Source organism: Alosa sapidissima, chromosome 2, assembly GCF_018492685.1.
Source record: "Alosa sapidissima isolate fAloSap1 chromosome 2, fAloSap1.pri, whole genome shotgun sequence".
NCBI lineage: Eukaryota > Metazoa > Chordata > Actinopteri > Clupeiformes > Clupeidae > Alosa > Alosa sapidissima.
The window spans coordinates 29,351,014-29,366,692 of record NC_055958.1 but is presented as its reverse complement, the minus strand read 5'-3'; the positions used below and the strand labels follow the sequence as shown (position 1 = coordinate 29,366,692).

Below are 15,679 nucleotides of genomic sequence, written 5' to 3'. Positions count from 1 at the left end.
ATACAATTCACAAAAAATTCATGTCAGCAGTTCTAGTGATATGTCCACGCACATCGTAGACTGTTCCTGATTTTTTTCCCCTCTTTCTGTCAAACACCATTTTTATGAGCAATAAACATATTTTAGGGTTACCATGAAGTAGAACGTTTTGAACAAGTGTTAGCACAAGGGCAGTAAGACAGAAACATTTCTCACATAGCAGTCCATGATAGAAAAAGAAATTTCCTGCCAGCAATTCGACAGGCAGTGCCAATGACTTGGGCTTCCTTTACAATCCAAGAACTACAGTATAACTGAAAATCACTAAGAGACACTGTACACACACACTTCATGTATTGCTGAAGAGGTGTGAAAACCACATGCAAGTGAGAGCAGTGTGCTCTTTGCTCTTCACTCCATTCAAAACAAGGACACTGCAGATGAAGGTGTTGCCACTGTTTGAGGGGTACGCTTACAAAAGCTAACTCAGGAAATGGCATCATGCCTGAATGTGTCGGCTCAGGTTATGCAACCACACCCATGGGGCTAACAGAATCATGACTTATGAATTATGATTATAATTGACTGATTATGATCATTATTACCTTCAGAGTAAGAAAGTCTACATGTAAAGTTGATTTGAGCACGAGCATGCATGTAACTGTTGGTAGTCTGGCTTTCACCAGACCAAGCTCAATCTTTTAAGATTGAACATTAGTCTGGGGAGTCCGCTATGTATTTTCTACTGCACAAGAGGCGTGATCAACGGGCATAGTTCAAATGACTCTGTACGCAATTGGATAGTCATTCACCAATCAGGGGCTCATTTCTAAAAAGCGTCGTTTGCTAACTTGCGTCGCAACCTTGGTAGTTCGCTCCATCGTTCTTAGATTTGGTGTTTCTAGAAAGGGTAGTTCGAACTCTCGATCGCAAACAAGGACGCAAAGTTTGGTCGGTTGAACTACTGCGCCTAGGCAGTCGCACTTGTGTCGTTCCTTGGTAGTTCCTGTTGGTGTCCGGAGTGCCTAACCAAAAATCACAACCGCCTAACCAAAAATGACAAGCTGGATGTTTATCTCGTGACTCAATGATTAGTCTATCCTATAGCTTTATTTTGATTAAGAGACTGACTCCCCTACTTCGCTCATTCTTGCTATTTATGTTAATTCGAGTATTGCCTTGTGATAAATGGTGTAGTGGCTAAAGCAGGTGTCTTGTTATCCCAGCGTTGTAGGTTCGATTTTCTTATGATGTGAGATTTGCTTCTCGCTACCTGCTGGTGAACTAGTGAGACACGTAGATTCAATTGTTTTTGACTGATGTCTTGTACCTATGGTCTCTCGATGTAGAGTAACTATATACATAAATATGTATGGTCAAAACCTATTTTTGTGTCTCGTAGGCCTACTCTTACTCAGAGGTGAAAAGAAGAGATAGGATGCAAACTCCGGCCGAGCGCGTAGTGCACTGACGCGCTGCCGTTAAGCCACGAGGCAATTAAAAACATATGCGATACCCAGACATTCGTCCAGGCTATATTTTTTCCAACATATATATTTAACACAAATAATGACACATATTGGTCGGCTTCAGTAAAATGTTTTATATACTTGCAATAGGTTTAGGTTTTTGCAGATGACGATGACAATGACAGCATTAATCACTCGGTTTAAATTAGAAAAATGTCAATATAGGCCGTGGCAGAGAATTTCTAGGGGGTGGGGTATTACACGTTGCCACTGTTTCCAACAATGATATGTATCGCTGCATCATCAACAACATTGTTGGAACTACAGTGTTCGAACGTCGTAGGTAGCGAATTGCGACACAGGTACGAAACAGTCTGGAAACAGGTGTAACAATGTCGTTGTTTGGTCGCAAGTTGCGTCGTACCATGGTGGTTGAGCAACATCGTTGCTAACTCTTCTAGAAACGACCCCGCAGAAAATTACCCAAATGTCACTCACTGGTCCAGAAAAGCAACTGTTGCATCAAAGAATTTATAACCACACGCTCTCATTGATTGTATGATTGCACTATTTGTGGTATGCAGGCATTGTACAACGGGGGCCCCATATCCAGTATTCACAGAATCATCACATATCCAGTTCATAACAACAATTAAATTAAATATAGTCACCTACAAATGAAACAGAGGGCGCTTGTTTTATTGAGCAGGTCTTGCATAGAAGCCATAATAAGGCCATATCTGTGTATCATTTGAAGTTTTAGGCTATGGTATGTTTTATTTTTCTTCACACAGGATGTTAGTGTGCCAGGGGACATTATAAGTGTCAAAAGTGTGCCGTGGCACAAAAAAGGTTGAAAAACACTGGTGTAAACAATAATGGTTGTACTCACAGTTGCATGTAGCCTGACGAGCCAGACCCACATCAAGATGTAGGGTCTGGGAACTTACCATTGGCACTGCTCAATCCGAGGGGCGGGATAAATGGTTGTCTTTCAAATTTTCTCTGCACGCAATAGGATAGCGCTACAACTCATGAGTCCTATGCATTTTCCCACCAGTGGAGCTAGTTGGCTAGTTGATCAAACTTTTGCCAATTTAAAAAAAGCTTAACTCAAATCACGATTCAAAGACCACTGTTCGCCAGCAGCGGCATCCATCTTCATTGTTTTCAAGTAGCAGGGAATTCACATGGAACCGTCGCCGACTATACACGGACAGAGGTGGAAAAAGTACGAAAATATTGTACTCAAGTAAAAGTACCAATACCTTAATGAAATATTACTCAAGTACAAGTTAAAATACCGATCTGAAAATGTACTTATGTAAAAGTAAAAAGTAGTTCATTTAAAATGTCCTTTAAGTAAAAGTTACTTAGTTTTTTTGGAGGGGAGGGGGGGGTACCAGAACAACCAGTTTTACCAGAGACTTTCTAATGAGGAAATACAGCACTCAAAAAATCCTCCATAGTAATGCATGGGGTTGTCTACAAATATCACAACCCTTCCGCGGCAAAACGTCGACATGTGAATACACTGAGCCAATCATGTGGTGTGCTGTGAAGACATCGTGCCAATCATCTGTTGTGATCTCGCTGCTGGAGCAAGATTGGTGTCGTGAAGCCTTACAGTACGCACACGCATTTCTGCCGAAATAGATGCACGATAAATGCCCAAAAAGTGTTGCAATATGGCCGCCGAGTGGAAGTACTTGCCTGAAAAGGACTTTGGTCCTAGCTCGAGTTGTTGCAGCCAGCAGCTAAGGCAGCCAATAAGTCTTGAACGTGCCTACTGAAATTTCTTCAATACTTTGTGGAAAAGCCTCTGTTTGTAAAGACAGCTTCAAGACATCCACAAAGTATTGAAGAAATTTTCAGTAGGCACGTTCAATACTTTTTTCCTGTGTCATTTCACTTTAATACACATAACTCTTATATTTGGATTTTTAATATGTGTGTTAATATAATGTGTGGTGAAAATTTCGAATAGACTCACTGGAAGTTTAAGCTAATTACTGAAAATATATATGTATATTTTCACCATATATTTATTTTACCTGAATATTTTAACTTCCAAATTAAATGTCAAAATGAATGTCAGACGAAATTTAAAGTTTGACTGACTGGATTTTGTATACAAAACATAGTGAAAACTGTCTAAGGTCACTCTCACTCTCCCTTGCTAAAGAGCTAAATGGTTTAGTCCGCCTGCACGATTCATAAGGTAGTCTATCTTTTGTTTATTTAGTTGAGCATGGCTAGTAGTGGACTGCTAATTGTTGTGCTGCTGGTGCAATGTCTTTCTCCAAGAAAGCCAGGTTACTAAAAAGAGAGACATCAAAAAAGGGGAAACAACTGCTAATAAACTTCTTTCCAAAGAAAGGTGAGCACTAACGTCAAAACACTTTGTTTTGTGTTTGCTTGAATATCTCCGCAATCATTAGTGCTAAAACGAACTGAGAAAACCCATTGAAATACACCTTCATAGGTTAGGCTACACATGTAATCTGATGCATCTCGTGATCCAGCTCCATCTCCATCACTTTCAGAAAGACTGCTTGGCGCCAGCTTGATTCATGTCCTGTTGTAGGCTACATGCTGATCATTATCACTAGGCTAGTGGTTTATGGCGCGATTTATTTTCTCTCCCTTTCTGTTTTCGTTAGTCTTAACTTTTTTTTTACTCAAGTAACGGATGGGATTTTTGATGTAGCGAAGTACAATTTAAAATACTGATTTTATAAACTACTTAAAAATACAAAATACACAGAAAAACTACTCAATACAGTAACGTGAGTAAATGTATTTCGTTACTTTCCACCTCTGGACACCGATGATTGAAGTTTCATTTTTCCAGCCAACGGAGAGTTGCTAGACTACCCTGGCTGCAATTACTTGCTGCAGCTAGGGTGCGTCTGGATTTCTAGGCTAAGTTGCATGTTTAACGTGTATGAAATATGCATGAGCTGCCCTCAATGGAAACAAATGAGGAAAAGCCTCTTTTACACATGCATTTAAAGGAGAAGGAAGAGTCATTCAAAATGTGATAGACTCTAAAAAACTTGCCAATACTCTATGTACAAGTACAACTTCCTCCTTAATCTGTCTGAGCTGATTGAGGGTGGAACCCTTTTTGCTTCACATGCAAGATATAATTGATAAGCTTTCTCCTTCTTTAAGTAGGTTACCAGTATAGTGGTCTTGTCATTGTGGGCTACCTGTGTTAACCACAGCCTGTGGCCCCATCACATTTCAGTTAGGGTTAGACAGAGAAGTGAGTTCCACTGAGGCATCAGTGTAGGAGCACTATGGTTGCATGCATTTTTGGCTCACGTTTACACAATGTTTACCAGGCTATTTGTTGACTGAAGGCTATTCAGAGCCAAAGGTGGGATTATCAAAAGGGAGGAGTCAATGTCATACAGGTCACAGCTGAGACCAGGGGGCATATCATGACCATGGAGTAGTGGCAACCTGGTTATGAGAACTCAGAGTGGTAAAGCTCATAATATGTGGCTGATGTTTTAAATCCATTTTTTTCCATCCATTCCCCCTTGGATGGAAAATACATAAAAGAAGACTGGACAGTTATTTTTGTATAAGTCCACAATATTCATGGGAAAACACTCTAAATGTTGATATTTAAACTACATGGTAAACATCCTTTTGTTTACCCCAGAGAGCCAAAGAAGCACTTCTTAGTTTTAAATATTTGGGTGGCTTTAGACAGTACAGTCTAAAACACACGTGCAAGAATATAGACAATTGTCTACCCTTTAACTTTCATCCTACTCCATCACTCCACTGAAAGAAGAACTAACGTGATGATGACTATGATAGTTTGAGTCTCAAGTAAGCAGACTCTCTCTAAAGTTGCATGGCAACGATACTGTCAAACAAAAACTATCTATTCTCCACCTCAAAAGCAAGAAAGGCTTATGAAAAGCCGGTGAACAGATGGCTGTTTCACTATTACTAAAAAGCAGGTCAAAGGTGGTCACCAAGGAGATCAAAACAAATGGAGCTAACATGGACATCAAAGTGATAAAAAAAAAAATATATTTGTGGTCACGGTCCATAAAATGTTGTTTCAGAATATGGTCCGTCCTGAGCCATGCATTATAACAATTGCATGCGAGCCCTTGCAACCACAAACACAAACATGATTAATCACGGATATGTTATCAATTGCAGAACAGCCCACATCCTTTTGAAATATGGAAGTGTAAGTGAAGCAGTCTTCTAGAAATTTTCTTTTTAACCATTTAGATAACGGCTAAGATAAACCTTTCAAGGGAAGCGTGTCTTTATTGTGTTCATGTATTCACTAATAGCACCACCAAATCTGTGATTCCGTGATTCCAATGGTGAAAATAGACTATGGGGAAGTTGCTGGGCCCCTTTGTCAGTTAGCGGTGATAGATATGTGTGTGGGCAGAGAGTAGTGACACATGGTCCAACATGTGCCTTTGGCAGTGTTGTGTAGTTCCTGTTTTGTTCTGTTTTACATCAGACCCTCTCTACGCGCCCCTTGCGCGTCTTTTAAAATCTCATTTTGAGGTGTGTTACGGGGTGGACGTCAACAGGTGTAAGTTATGGTTTGATACAAGATAAAGCTAGAGGATGGGGGCAGTAGCAGTTGTTGTCTCACTTTTGCACAAACACAAATTCACTTCAATGCTGACAGACTCTAGCCTATTCTGAAACTTAGAAACGGCAAGAAAAGTTTAGTCCTCATATCGATGTTTCACCGCAGGTGCTTTGATACAAGATAATGCTAGAGGATGGGGCATAATGTTGGCCATAGCCCTCAACACGTGCCACATACTTTCTGCTGTAGATAAAAACATGAACAAGAGAGAGAGAGAAAGAAGGAGAGATTGAGAGAACTTTGCACCGCAACACAGGAAACTAAGTCACCATGGTAACAGAGGGATAGGAATCAGACCGCTCCTCTGCATTTGACTCTCTGTAGTTGGCAGTCGCTCCTATGCTGGACTCCACAGGACGAGAGGGACAGTTTGCAACAGTGCCATGCTAAAAGAAAGACTCTATTGCGGATCAAACATTTTCTTTATTTTCACAAAGATAAAACGTTACTTCTCTGGTAAGTGACCTCATTACATTAAATGTGAGAAGTGACTACTTGATGGCATCAAAGTATTTTTTTTCTATCTACAGTGTCTCAAGATGTTTATGTAATAGTGTTTGTGTGTTTTTGGATGATGATGGGGATAATCCCAGATATCTATGGCAACTCAAATAGTCATTTGAAGTTATCATATACAGTAGGTAATGTGGGAGACTGCACAGTGTACATTTTGATCAGTCCATTTTGCATGTATGACAAATAGGCATATAACTTCTTGGTGCAAATTAGAATCTCATAATTGTATAATCTTTTAGTTAATTTGATAGATATGCAACTGACTTTTTACATTTTGTTTTTTACACTTGGGTCAAATGAAACAACATCATCTATGCTTGTAGTGGTTTTTCTGAGACACCATGACCTAAAAACAAACATGCACCAATATTTGTGTTCATCTATGTTGCATCTGCTAGACTATTTGCCTGGGAGTCTAATCATTTTAAAGAAAAATGAATATATGTTTTCCCTCCAAACAAGTCATATTGGTAACATGAACTCAAACGCCGATCTCTGAAATCATGCGAGGGTGTCAAGGTGTGAATATGGGCAGGAAACAGATTTTTGTTTGAAACTCCGATCTGGGGAAAACAGATTTCAGCCGTTTGAACTTCAACAGGAGGGTCAGACATTGTTTCGTGCCACTATTACTGAGACACCACTTCCTTATCCCATATATCCTTTGTGTAGTGACCAAGGCCAGCGAACCACGAGGGAGGCCTTACCACCAGTGCTTCAAATGTGGCCACATGTAGGGTTGAGACTGATAACCACCACCCACCCTCTATGTATGTAATGAAATAGTATAGCAGCAAGTGAAAGTGAAGTAAACAAAGTGAAAACAATTAAATTACCACCCTCATCAATAATGACAGATGATACTTCCCTCATGAAACCAGACTTCGAAGAGCATTCAGGAAACAGTGTGGTCTAGCGTACCAATCTCATGATTGCCTTGTGTCTTTATCTTACAGATAGCAGGGCTTGTCCACTGGCTCTATGAATGAAGCAATGGATATTGACCAAAGCACCAATTGCACCAACGCCACATGTACAAATCTGTACGATCACCGACCAGTGGCGCGGGTTCTCATGCCACTGTATTACTCAATCGTGTTTTTGGTGGGTCTCTTTGGTAACGCGTTGGCATTGCACGTCATCCGTCCCAACCTGCGCAAGATGAACTCCACCACGCTCTACTCGGCCAACTTGGTGGTTTCGGACATCCTGTTTGCCCTCTCGCTGCCGCTGCGTGTGGTCTACTACGCGCTGGGCTTCCACTGGCCCCTGGGCGAGTTTGCGTGCAAGGCCACGGCGCTGGTGTTTTACATCAACACCTACGCTGGGGTCAACTTCATGACCTGTCTGAGCGTGGACCGCTTCATCGCCGTGGTGCTGCCGCTGCGGCTGTCGCGCTTCCGCAAGGTCCAGCGCGTCAAGTGGGTGTGCGTGTGTGTGTGGATGCTGGTGCTTGCCCAGACCCTGCCACTGCTGTCCATGCCCATGACCCATGCCGAGCCCGGCGGCTACGTCACCTGCATGGAGTACCCCAACTTCGAGACGGTGCCCAACCTCCCGTTCATGCTCATCGGCGCCGTCTTCCTGGGCTACGGCATCCCCGTGGTCATCATCTTGGTCTGCTACTCGTGGCTGTGCTCCAAACTGCGCCTGTCGGCCAAGACCAACCACCTGACGGAGAAGTCCGGCCGCAACAAGAAGGCCATCGGGGTCGTCCTCTGCGTCATCCTGGTTTTCGTGGTCTGCTACACGCCCTACCATATGGACCTGCTGCAGTACATGGTTCGTAAGTTGCGTTACGATCCTGACTGTGGCGAGCTGCACCGTTTCCAGATCTCGCTGCACGTCACCGTGTGCCTGATGAACCTCAACTCCTGCCTGGACCCGTTCATCTACTTCTTTGCCTGCAAGGGCTACAAGAAGAAGGTGATGAAGCTGCTCAGGAGGCAGGTGAGCATGTCCTTCTCCAGCAACGCTCGCACTTCGCCCGAGGAGTCATCCCGCGACCTTGACCACAACAGGGTCCGTCTCTACAGCAGGGGTGAACACCACTGAAAAGACCTGAAGAGTCCATGCCGAGCGTTTAGAACTCAGGGGGTTCTGGGAGGGTTCCAGAATCCAGAAATATCTGCAACCATAAATTATCTTTTTTTTTCTTTCCTCATTTGAAAAAAACAGGGCTTGAGGGTCATGTGACTCAAACTTCTATAAACTTCTATAGAGTCATATGACTCAAACTTCTATAAAGTCAACAACAACAGGAAGAAAGAAATGACAGCTACCATGCTTGGACTGTATGATGACCAGATATGAAGGGAATCACGATGAACTGTCTTAAAAAAAAAAACAGATAATTATCGGTAGTCTTTTCTAAACAATTATTGAAAGACACAATCATAAAGTGGGATAAGAAAACAGAGGCTGCTAAAATGTAACCTGCCACCAACTTCATTTATTTTGCTATGTACAGTATATGACTGTCCTTTTGATAATGAATTTTTCACCACATGTAAAGTGTCAAACTGGTTCTTCACTTGCTGAAGATGAAATTCCTTTGCTTGCGGTTTCTCAGGGTAAAGAGCAAAGCCACACAGAACAAATTAGGGCGTTGTGAGTGCATGTAGTGCTCAAGATCATGTTAACTGTTCTGATGGGGATTGTTTATAAGTTAATGATGCAAGATTTGACAAGTCATCCCAGATACCAGTTACTGTTGAACATTAGGGCTTAATGGAGAGTGCTGAATGCCTTGTGATTTGGCCTGATGAGGACTACAGAGCAACTGAAAGTTTCATGTTTCACCCTGTCTTGTATTTACATCTATGTTTGTTCTCTAGAGATCTCTGTGCTCTATACACTCACTCTTAACCCTCATGTTATCCTTGGGGTCAATTTGACCCCAAGCAACGTTTAACATCATAAAATATGTGGTTCACTTTTTTTTTTTGCTTCATGTTTCATGACTTTTCCTCAATTGAAGGGTACATGAGTTAGCATGAAATTTGTACAATAATTTGTTTTCAATGTCCTGTACAAATATTTTGTACATTGATGTTCCTTGGGGTCAGTTTGACCCCAGCTGTATGAAACATAGGATACATGAATATTTGACACATTATGTATATTACTATTTGAATAGTATGAGAACATATTGTTATTATCATTATTACATACACAAGTACATATTACATATAAGTCATTTTGGCAGGACTGTATAAGTCAAAAGGGGAAGCAACAGCAAGACTTTAGGCGGCTGACACTGGATGGGCAATATTGCCAGCCAGGGTTCCAAGGTTCATAAAGGGGTGTGGGGGGGTGGGATTGTTTTGTAGGGCTTTTGATGGTGGTTATTACACTCTTGTTAAGTACCTGTCACAAAAAAACTGGGTAACAATATTAATTATAATCATTTTCTGAGGGTTTATTTAGCTGGGGTCAAATTGACCCCAAGGATAAAGAGTGTCGGTAAGATTTAAGGATAACACAAGGGTTAAAACAAAACTGTGTTGTCCCTATTTGGACATACTGTAGATATGTGGTAAAAACGACGCAAGTTGTGTTGTTTTCAACACGTTCGTTTTAAGAGTGCTGTTTGACATCTGGGCTGTTGTTGTTTTTTTTTTTTTTTTTTTTTAGTCCGTTTCTTTACATCCATTGCCACCTAGTGTCTGCTGTGAATGGTTTGAGGGCTGATGACGCACTCACATGGCCACCATCTAAAATGTCGCTCTGCCACAGTGGGTGGTTGTATCAGCAGTTTAACTTCCTGTGGTACAAAGAGAAGAAATAAATACTTTTGCCTGATAGACATTATGGAACCCAAGTATGTAACCCAAGAGTGCTTGATCTCTTCTTTTCTTTTTTCCTCTCTTTTCATTCTTTTTTTTAGAATAAAATCCTCATTTTTACGTGACCTATGCAATGCTGATGGGAAGCAACATTCGCTGAAGTAAAAACATGATTTGGGTTAAATCTGGTTTTACATTGTTTACATAGTTTTGATATGATATGTTTTGCATATGAATTCATATAATTTAAAAAATGTGGATCATGGGACATTGTGCTTGTTGAGGAAATAATACACAGCCTGTGGACTTAGTGTGGTGAAGACACAAGTGTAAATGTCAGTAAATGTCATTTACATGTAATTTACATTCATGATTGCTGTTATTACTGGTATGAACATGTGCCATGCAGAAAATATGATTCTAGTTTCCATGATGTCTGTTAGTCTGACACACTTCAAAACGCAGTTACGAGTTTCTACCTCTAGATGGGGGTGTCAAGCAGGACAATTATACAATACAACCCCAGCTCAATTGGAACACAAGTGGTGTCATGTCATTTCTGCTGATAAACAATAAACTCCTCAAATCACACAATTCTTAATCTGCACTTCTTCATAATTATGCTGTTTGTATAAACAGGTTTTACATGAGTAGACCAAGAGCAGCTTTGAGCTTTGAGCACTGACTGACCCTCAAAAAGATTGAAGAGGATGTGGTGCTGAGGAGCACTCTCACTGAGACTAACAACAATCAGATAAACAATTGCACAGTACATACGTATGCTAGCGTGAGACCACTAAAACCCAAAACTGAAACACTGACAGGAATTCAGGTAACTCATACTTGAAAAATAGATCTGTGCCAAGACAGATGGTCTGGCTCCAGTGTAACATAATTTGTGGTATAATTAAAGAAGAAAAAATAATGAAAACATTTATGGCATAAATATTGAATTTCAATCTTAACCAGCAGTATAGAACTGTGCAACTGAACTCATCAAATGCTAATACTAGCAACGGGGCCAGCTATTACACTGCTGTATTATGTGAGAAGTCTGTAAAATGCTTGCATGGTTTCATTTCATTACTGTATCACGTTGGTATGTGTGATCACCATGAAAAGAGAAACGGAGAGGGCAAATGGAGAAGTGTATGTGTGTTTTTCTCCACTCCGGGTTTCCACTGCACCCTTCACAACCATGTGATCAGCACACCAGTGGAAACGTTCACTCAGAAAACATGTACAGTGTGGTAGTCATTTCAGCTTTCGGCTTGTCTTATTCCCATGTGTATATGGAGCATGGCGCAGGTGTTTGTGTACTGTACATTTCCTCATCTTAAAACAACAACGTCCCTGTGAGTGAGCTATTGCCATACATGATCTGCTCCGGATCCTGGTACAGCTCAAACATTTTTTTTTTTTGTGTCTCATCTCCCAGCTCACTTTGCCCGACCTGGTACGACACGTCTGTAGAGAGAGAGAGAGACAGAGAGAGAGAGAGAGAGAGAGAGAGGAGGGAGGGAAAGAGAGAACCTCACAGAATCAGCATGAGACATCTACTCCAAAGATTTGAGTTCCTGTTTATATAGCAACTGCCACAACATCCTGTTCTTAATTAAAACTCTGCAATGCCAGATGCCTTCTCCTGCCACCTGCTGTGCCACTCTCCCATGAGAGCTAATGTACTGTGACAAACCCTATTTTTCCAATCAATAACCAGAACCCAAACCTGTCAGCACGCTCCACTTTCTAATCACACATTATTGTTATTATTATTATTACAGTTTTTGTTTCTTTCCTGAGGAGGTGTACTTAGAAGCCATTTTGTTCCATTGGTAAGCGACTAAGTGGAGGCGACACAGGAAGTGGTGATGTTTTTCACAGCCCCCTGTGTCTGTACATGCACATGCAGAAAACCAAGGCAGAACAAAATGGTTTATAAATAACTTCCGTCTCGTCACCGCCACTGTTAGTGCAGTGTACAGTGTGATGGCTGCTGGATAGAGAGCAGGTCGCTCTTTGTCTTTGGATGTTTTGATGTGATTAAACACAACACGGAGGATGATGAACTAAAGCTCACACAAAGTAAGGAACTCATGTGTTCATGTTTGATTCAAATGGAGTTGAGGGTAGGAGCATGATGAAGAAAGTCAGTGAAGCGAATTGAAAATGAGTTTGTGTAAAACCTAGGCCTTCGTATGTTGGGTGTAGAGGTTTACTATAATTGTTTGCCTTATAAACTGTTAGCATCTGAGTTTCAAAGTGAGGTAAAGCATTACATTTCACATATGTGTTTCACTGATCATTACTTTTCTGTGCGAGGTGACACAAAGTCCGACACTTGAAAGGGGAGTGTGGGGGTCGTATGTGTGTTGGTGTGGTAACATGTTTACTGTGAGTGGTCTCGTCGGAGCTTCCACTCATGAGATCAAAAGACCTCTTCTTCTCACTTCTTCTTTTGCACTGCCATCTTCCTTTTTTAGCCTATTCGTAAATTCACTGCTTCCTTTTCTTCTCAGACCTTTTTATTTCTTGTTGAAATATGATTTGATAACTTAACCTTTTTGACCCTCTTTGCCTGTTTGACACTCTTACTGTCTCCAAATGGGCCGAAGACTTCATTTTGTTGCCTTGGAACATGTCCAAAGTCGTTCATCAGAATGTGCATTAGCCACAGATTTTTTTTCCGATTCAGTGCTAAATTAGACATAGCAGCTTCTTTGTGTTAATATATACAATACGCATCACAGTTCAGAGGTGTATGTGGTCTTTCTGTTTAGAGTAATGCTAAACAAAGCCAGGCACATGTCTCTTCCTGCCATAAAGCAGCTTGTTTTGCACCCTTTTTATACAAGGAAAGTTTTGCTCTCCCAAAATCCAACTTCCTCATCTGTTAACAAATTTCACTTTCTCTTTGGTTTGGTCACGCAGATGGGTGAAGCAGCCATGAACGAGACTATCTCCGTAGCAATGAGCAGGTCCACGGTCCTTGCCCCGGTGGAGTACCGCACGGCCGGCCTGGTGTTCTACTGTTTCCTCTTCATCATCGGCTTCTTGGTCAACATCACGGCGCTATGGGTGTTCGCCCTGACCACCAAGCGGCGGACCTCAGTCACCATTCACATGATCAACGTGGCCGTGGTGGACCTTGTCTTCATCCTTCTCCTGCCCTTCCGCATGATCTACTACTCGTGGGACTACTGGCCGTTCGGCGACATGTTCTGCCGGGTGACCGCCGCGCTGACCGTCTTCTATCCGTGCATGGCACTGTGGGTGTTTGCGCTGATCAGCGCCGACCGCTACGTGGCCATCGTCCAGCCCAAGCACAGCCGCGAGCTCAAGAGCACTCGCAAGGCGGTGGTGTCGTGCGCCGGCGTCTGGGTGATGACGCTGGGCTGCACAGCGCCGCTGCTCTTCCCCGACGAGGACCCGGACGCGGTAGCCAGCCACAACTTCACCACGTGCCTGAAGATGCGTGACACCGAGCACCTGCGCCGCGACAACCCCATCAACTTCGTCCGGCTCATCTTCTTCTTCCTCGTGCCCATGTGCATCATGGTGGGCTGCTACGCGGTCATCGTGGACAACCTCATACACGGCCGCACGTCCAAGCTCAAGCCCAAGGTCAAGCAGAAGTCCATCCGCATCATTGTCACGCTCATCATCCAGGTGCTGGTGTGCTTCGTGCCCTACCACGTCTGCTTCGTCTTCCTGCTACTGTCGCCGGACAGCAACGAGGTCTACAGCGGTTGGGGCGCCTTCACCACCCTCCTGATGAACCTCAGCACGGTGCTGGACATCGTCCTCTACTACATCGTCTCCAAGCAGTTCCAGGACCGCGTCATCAGCGTTATCCTCTATCGGAACTACCTACGCAGCATCCGGCGCAAAAGCATGCACACCAGCAGCGTGCGCTCTCTCAGCAACATCACCAGCGCCATGATCTGAGAAGGGCATGCTGGGATTGACACATTGCCACTGGATGATTGGACATTGGACGATGGGCATCAAAAACAAATGACACAATCAGTCTCATTGTCTCATTGTGCAGGGGCTTAGGGAGATATAGACACAATGATCTCAGTTGGGCAGCCAGCTGTGATGGACATCCTAGGGGTTGGGTGGATGGATGGGATGAACGACTATAGAGTTGATGGGCATCAAACAAAAAAAATGACTTGGTCAGCTAGTCTCATTGTTACCAAGCCTTAGGATGCTACAGACATTCAGTCAAAAACATAGAAATGAAATGTTATGGTGAATGATTTGAAATTGCTGTGTACAGAGATTTAAAAGACAAATGGGGCATGTTTAATGAAGACCAAACTGACCATGGCTGGGAAATACATTTAAGCTCCTCTTGTGAGTAATGAATTGCATTAGTTGCTGTAAGGTCACACATTGGTTGATTATTTCTGCTTATAAGTTTTGAACTTCCGCTTTGAGGCTGAACTTTAGGAAAGTAAAAACAAACTGTCTGTGCAATGTGAGACATAATTTTGATTTGTGGGAGCAGACAAGAGAGAAAGATGAAGATTGTAATTGTGAGAAGCGGTGTTATATTATTGATAAGATAAAAGGAGAGAGACATATGTATTTCTCCCATTACATCTAAGGTTTACGTTTGGCCTTAAAAGTGTTATTATTAGCATACATATTAGGTAGATGGACAACATTGGCACCAAAGTTCGAAGGTCAGGTATGAGCTAAACCAGGCGCGTAACTGAAGCGTTCCGTTCGCTACGCGTAAAATCCATTTTAGATGAATGGTCTATTTTTTTTCGAACGTACGCCCCACTGTCACGTCTGGTGTAGCTACTTCCATTGATTATAATGGAAGCTAATTGTTGCAGCAGACGCAACGCGAACAGAACGCTTCAGTTACGCGCCTGGTGTAGCTCAGCCCTCAAACTCAGCACGCTGTTTGTGCCACTACATGTGCATTGTACCACTCAGCTCACTTGGTTTTTAAAGGCACACTATGCAAGATTTTCACCTTTATGAAGCCAATTTGTTGGTAAACAAACTTGTAATAGGCGAATCGTTCACCTAGCATAGCTAAAAAGCATAGACATAGCGAGTCCCTACCGAGAAAACCAGCCATGCAACTTCCAAGAGCGGCGCCCCGACAAATCTCGCGAGAATCGTGAAACATTACCTTGTCAGTAGGTATAGCTCTTTGGAGATATTGTTTGCCTGTTTTTAATCCTTCACCTCCACAACATAAGCATGTGCATTGTGTACAGGGGGGATAAGTCACAAGAAGTTTGCTATTTACA

The 15,679-nt window shown here is 42.4% G+C and overlaps 2 protein-coding genes across 2 annotated transcripts; both read left to right on the top strand.

Annotated features, from left to right (window-relative positions):
- Positions 1-6,066: 6,066 nt before the first annotated feature.
- Positions 6,067-9,480, top strand: gpr183a (G protein-coupled receptor 183a). Its single transcript, XM_042084419.1, has 2 exons — positions 6,067-6,552; positions 7,569-9,480. Exon 2 carries the CDS (start codon positions 7,594-7,596, stop codon positions 8,665-8,667), a length of 1,074 nt encoding a protein of 357 aa, XP_041940353.1. The 5' UTR covers positions 6,067-6,552; positions 7,569-7,593; the 3' UTR covers positions 8,668-9,480.
- Positions 9,481-12,323: 2,843 nt separating this feature from the next.
- On the top strand, positions 12,324-14,890 carry gpr18 (G protein-coupled receptor 18). The gene is made up of 2 exons (XM_042084396.1): positions 12,324-12,485; positions 13,332-14,890. The coding sequence occupies exon 2, from the start codon at positions 13,332-13,334 to the stop codon at positions 14,346-14,348; it is 1,017 nt and encodes a 338-aa protein (XP_041940330.1). The 5' UTR covers positions 12,324-12,485; the 3' UTR covers positions 14,349-14,890.
- Positions 14,891-15,679: the final 789 nt, after the last annotated feature.